This window comes from Dendrobates tinctorius, unplaced genomic scaffold (genome assembly GCF_039654945.1).
Source record: "Dendrobates tinctorius isolate UK_male_01 unplaced genomic scaffold, ASM3965494v1 ptg000062l, whole genome shotgun sequence".
In the NCBI taxonomy this organism is placed as follows: Eukaryota; Metazoa; Chordata; class Amphibia; order Anura; family Dendrobatidae; genus Dendrobates; species Dendrobates tinctorius.
In genome coordinates this window covers 32,867,668-32,873,823 of record NW_027361730.1, presented here as the reverse complement: position 1 = coordinate 32,873,823, position 6,156 = coordinate 32,867,668, and the positions used below count along the sequence as shown (strand labels likewise).

General features: G+C 48.4%; 1 protein-coding gene across 1 annotated transcript; it reads left to right on the top strand.

Moving 5' to 3' along the window:
* The first annotated feature begins 569 nt into the window (after nt 1-569).
* On the top strand, nt 570-5,593 carry LOC141093051 (uncharacterized). Its single transcript, XM_073579490.1, has 2 exons — nt 570-4,528; nt 4,744-5,593. The coding sequence occupies exon 1, from the start codon at nt 1,592-1,594 to the stop codon at nt 4,115-4,117; it is 2,526 nt and encodes an 841-aa protein (XP_073435591.1). The 5' UTR covers nt 570-1,591; the 3' UTR covers nt 4,118-4,528; nt 4,744-5,593.
* The last annotated feature ends 563 nt before the right edge of the window (nt 5,594-6,156 follow it).

The window sequence follows — 6,156 nt, the reverse complement described above, 5'->3', positions numbered from 1 at the left end:
CTAAGAAGACTCTTGTCTGTACTAGCTCAAAAGCGTGCTTTTATTCAATACTGAGTAAAGGGTCTGAATACTTATTACCATGTGATATTTCAGTTTTTCTTTTTTAATAAATTTGCAAAAATGTCTACATTTCAGTTTTTTTTCAGTCAAGATGGGGTGCAAAGTATACATTAATGAGAAAAAAATGAATTTTTTTGAATTTACCAAATGGCTTTCAGTGAAACAAAGACTGAAAAATTTAAAGGGGTCTGAATACTTTCCGTACCCACTGTACATACTACATACATACTACATATACATACTACATACATACTACATATATACTACATTCATACAACATACATACATACATAGTACATACTACATATATACTACATTCATATAACATACATACATACTTCATATATACTACATTCATGCGACATACATACATACTACATATATACTACATTCATACAACATACATACATACTACATACATACTACATTCATACAACATACTGTGGTGTGACAGGTGATCGCGTGGTTAATGGGAGATATGTCACATGGAGGGATGCTCCCTGCGATGCAACCCGGAGTATTTTGCCTATAGTGTACATGAGCACTAAAGATGTCATTTAGTGCACTGGGTGCGGAATGTACTCCGTTTTGCCTGAAGATATGTGTATGTTCAGGACATGTGGTGAAGTCCTGACCATGTGACCAGCTCATGTGATCCATACCTCACCTATGGGTGTGGTTACAGGGCTATGTAATTAAGGTGTTTGGCACATGTGAGAGAGACTGTGAGGAAGTCTGGCAGAGTGTGGACAGACTTCCATGTGTCCAGGTGGGACACTACAGAGAGTGGTCTGTGTTCCAAGGAAGGAGAAGCCTTCCTGTGTCTGCGGCTGCAGATATAGCGCTGCTCTGGACATTGCCCTGACCTGTGTGCACAGGACCTGAGGGAACACAGCCCAGCTAAGGACTGTTTATGTGCTGTCTCTGGTTTATGGAGTAATAAACCCGGTGAAATTTTAAAGGAACGTGCCTCATGTTTGACTCCCACCGCACCTAAGCGAGTCCGAATCCTTACAATTGGTGACAGACTGCGGGCAGAGATTCCCAGGAGCACAGACGGTATGGAAAATCGTGAGTAATACTGACCGAGGTCAGAGGAAATGACTGTATGGAGATTTGTGGGATGCCTATGAGGAGAAAAGGTACCCGAGAACCTGTGTGGCTGACACCAGCAGGTAACGGACAGGAATCCGTGTTGCACTGACCAGAGTCAGTGAGAGACTGTGCTTGTGTTTTTTTTTTTCCCTTTTCCTCGCTTCTTTGCAAAAAAAAAAAAAAAAAAAAATCCTGAAAGTGCTTGCTGTGGCTCAGTACGCTCACGAAGGTCTCGCAACGCGGGGACCTGATGTTTTTTCTTTTTGGAATCTCCTATTTGAGCATTGGTAGCAGACGCTGTCTGTCTACACCATCCTGCTGCAGCTTTATTACATATATCTAAGCGGATACAGTAGTTGTGGCTTTACACAACTATAAAGGGTGAGTACCCTGTATTATGTTGTTATACCCATTATACCTGCACTGGTAAGGCCCTATGGGCGCGCTTTTGTGGTTTTTTCTTCCTTTTGAGGGCAACAAGTGGCTTCCGGTGGATCGGCGGGTCCACGAAGACGACGCAGCAGGAGCTGCAGAGACACCAGCAGCTGCTTGTGAGCGACGGCAGGAGCTGAGGCAGTGCCAGAAAGAAGTGGTGTCGTGCTTAAAGGGCCAGTACCAGCCTGAAGAAAAAAAAAAAACTGTACTGTGTGAACTGTGGCCTAAGAGGTTCTGCAGGACAGACATGGGGAGATCCCGAAAAGGGGTGGAGTCCCAAAAGGGGGCGGTGGCCCAAATCGGGGAGGTAGCCCGTAAAGGGGTGGAGTCCCAAAAGGGGGCGGTGGCCCAAATCGGGGTGGTAGCCCGTAAAGGGGTGGAGTCCCCAAAGGGGGCGGTGGCCCAAATTGGGGTGGTAACCCAAAATGGGGTGGAGTCCCGGGAGGGGGTGGAAACCCAAAGCGGGGTGGTGGTCCAGAAAGGGGCCAAGTTTGAAGAAGTGACAGCACTGGGTGACTCAGTAGGTACGTCTGGAGTACCGCAGTGTATGTGCAGGTCTTTTTCAGAATGTGGAATATCCTTTCCAGGTAGTAATGACGGGCCACAGATGTGTACAGTGATGCTGCACCGGGAAGGAGCCTTTGGTCGGCTGGAATCAGAGAATCAGGTGACTCTGACAGGAACTCCTCTCACTTTCTCTCTGTCCGAGAAAAACGTCAGGGTTCGCTGTAAACACGGGGTCACGGTGAACTACGCAGTAGACAGAGTAGTGTTTGAGGGGACCAAGGGTGGTGAGTGCCAAGGTGGAGGGATACCACGGGACTTAGACTATGCCTGGGAGAGGGGCCGGGACTTTGTTCTGTTTGATGATGTTTTGTCGGACGATGGAGATGCTTCGACTGTGGGGCCAGCGGACACTGAGATAGTGATGGCTCCTGACATGGACAGGTCAGAGGTAGAACTGACCAGAAGAAAAAGTACAACTGCCCAACTTAAGGACCTGACGTCTCGTGATATGACGGATGGTGGGCTGGGAGATGAGACGATTGTGAGTAGCTCGGTCAGTGAACCGACACTACAGTGCCCCTTCTGGCTGGATGGAGAACGGGTGATGGGATTGTTAGACCCTGGGAGTCCGGTATCTGTGCTAAAAACCACTCCTGGACGTTCTGTGTTGCCTGGGACGGTGACGAGAGTGAATGGCTTTGGTGGGGACGATAAAGAACTTTTGACAGCATACCTCTACATTGACACGACTGAGAGTTCCACGTACCATGTAGTGACAGTAGACCCAGACTTACAGTATACTATGGTAATAGGGCGGGACTTAGAAGCCCTGTGGGACTGGTGGACAAAAGGAGAAGTGTCTGTTGATATAATGTGTATGGGAGGTAATGGTGTGAAAAGTCCGCCTCCTAAAGTTGACAGGCCTAAGTTAAGCATGACCAGAGAGAACAGTGCGTCGGCCCCACTTACGGACATGTCACCTGACGGATACCAGGGAGAGACTGATAGTGGTGTGGTAATTAAAAAGAGTGGACCTGACACCCGAACAGAGAGCAACATGAACATTTCCCATGCGGTGGGGTGTGACACAGGTACCAGGCGTGACTGTAATATGTTATTGCCAGTAGCAACCACTAGGGCTGAAGACAGTGTTTGTCAGACAGAAGCACGAATCCAGTGTAATGACAGTTTGCCCCAGGTAGAAGCGCACCTACGAGACTTGGAGCAAGGGCGCGAAGAGATGTGTCAGCAGCTGGCGAGGGTGTGTCTGAAGGTGGCGAGTCTGGAAGTCGCCAACTCCGCGCAGGTGGAGCAGTTGCACCACCTAGAGTCCGAGCTCTTGGCAGGCAAAGCACTGAGACAAGTGACTGAGCACAGAGTGGATGAGCTGGAGAAGGAAGTCTCTGAGCTCAGAGGTCACCTGTCAGCGTGTAAAACCATGAACAAGACCCTGTTGGAAGATATGGAGGTGCTCAGAGAGGCCCAAGAGAAGTATCAACAGGAGATTCTCAGGAGAGAGGATGAGCGTCGCTACCTGGCAGAGGAGCGAGATAAAGTTCTGCAAGAACTCAGTGGAGTAGGAAAAGGTCTTCTACGGGAGAAGTGGATTGGCGAAGACGTACAGCAGCCGTGCCCGCCTGATAGCAAGGCAGAACTGCCAAAGCCCATCTTGGAAAAGGGTCCTGAAGACTGTAAATCTCAGGAAGATGGTGAGCCAAGGGCTGCACAAGACAGTCATCCAATCGTGACAGATATCTTGAGGGAAGTGTCCGTAGGGAACCCAGAGCCATCTGTTCAGGATGAGAGCAAGTCCACGACCTTCAAGGTTGTAATTGAAGTACCAGAAGACATGCAGGAAGCCTGTGCTGAGGAAGGTGTGCATGAGGCCTTTAGGAAGGCTATAGAAGCATGTAGTGTGATCTGGGCACCAGAGACGAAGCAGCTGGTCATACTGTCATCTAAGGAAGTCACAAGGAAGCGGGTTACTATCCTGAGGGATATGCATGCACAAGGCAGATGATCCTGTTGGGGAAAAAAGAAGCCGCTCGATGTCTAGAGTGTGCGAGGAAAGTTCAAAGTCAGCAGGGCATTGCAGAAGACATCATTCAAGTGCCCGGAGGTCTGGTGAGGAAAGTCATCGGAAGGTTTGGGAAAGTGATGCAGGACATGGTGAACAGGTCTGGCGTGATGAGAGTGAGGATTCCGGCTGATGACGAAGCCCAGGACAAGGATGAAGATGGGATGGTTCCATTCCTCATTGTTGGGTCCATGGAGAGCCTTGGGAATATCCGGATGCTCCTGGAGTATCGCGTGTCATACCTGAAAGAAGTAGAGCAGCTAAGACTTGAGAGGAAGCAGATCAGTAGAGAGCTGGAGGAAATGGAAAGAAGATGGCCGCCTCCTTCAACTCGCGGTATAGAAAGACAAAGAGGTTCACTTAAGACTGGAAGTCCTAAAGATGGAGATAAGAGAGTACATAGAGATAAATGGAAGGGCTGCTCTCGGGACCTTATAGACCTTAGGAGAAATGGCCAGCAGAGAGAGGACAGTAGGTGGCCTGATGGAAGAGGAAGTAGTGATGCCTCAGTTAGCTCAGAGCTGAGTGACCTAGGCAGGAGACCCTGTAGAAGACGTGGTGACAAAGAGTCAGTCCAGACAAGAGGTATGGGGGCAAGGGAGTCGCAACACCATACTGACCGCCAGGGATGCGGGTGGTCTGACGTGGGCCCATCTTTATCAAAGAACAAGACAGAGTCGGATAAGGGACGCCTACTGAAGAGTTCACTAGCAGGGCCTGACTTTGATAGACGATTTGACTGGCAGAGACGACCGAGAAGGATCTCTGGTCGAGTAATAGAAAGTGCCAAGCCCCACGGCTTTAGGCAGAGGAGGGGGATATGTGGTGTGACAGGTGATCGCGTGGTTAATGGGAGATATGTCACATGGAGGGATGCTCCCTGCGATGCAACCCGGAGTATTTTGCCTATAGTGTACATGAGCACTAAAGATGTCATTTAGTGCACTGGGTGCGGAATGTACTCCGTTTTGCCTGAAGATATGTGTATGTTCAGGACATGTGGTGAAGTCCTGACCATGTGACCAGCTCATGTGATCCATACCTCACCTATGGGTGTGGTTACAGGGCTATGTAATTAAGGTGTTTGGCACATGTGAGAGAGACTGTGAGGAAGTCTGGCAGAGTGTGGACAGACTTCCATGTGTCCAGGTGGGACACTACAGAGAGTGGTCTGTGTTCCAAGGAAGGAGAAGCCTTCCTGTGTCTGCGGCTGCAGATATAGCGCTGCTCTGGACATTGCCCTGACCTGTGTGCACAGGACCTGAGGGAACACAGCCCAGCTAAGGACTGTTTATGTGCTGTCTCTGGTTTATGGAGTAATAAACCCGGTGAAATTTTAAAGGAACGTGCCTCATGTTTGACTCCCACCGCACCTAAGCGAGTCCGAATCCTTACAATACATACATACTACATACATACATAGTACATAAAACATGCTACAGACATACTACATACGATACATTCATACAATACATACATATAGACATACAGTACATATAACATAGAGTACATACTCACCATCACTTGTCACTTTGATCCCCGAAACCAGTGTCATCTGTAAAAAATATTAAAATAACAAACAACCGATATACTCCCTGATCCACAGAAATCCACGAGTGTCCCATGACGATCTCCCGTGGAGAACAGCAGCATCAGCTGATGCCACCGCTCTCTAGGGGCCCCAGGAATACAATGACGGGAGGTAGGTATCCTTCCGCACTGTATTCCTCCGCAACTGTAAAAAAAATAGTCCCTAGTCTCACTTTTGGCATTGCTGTGTGAGAAAGTTCCCACGCAGCTTTTGCCATAAAGTGAGACCAGTGAACTATAGTAACCTCTCAGTGATGCACTGCAGGAGATCATCGTGGGACACTCGTGGATTTCTGCGGATCAGGGAATATATCGGTTGTTTGTTATTTTAATATTTTTTACAGTGAGATGACACTGGCTTCGGGGATCAAAGTGGCAAGTGATGATGAGTA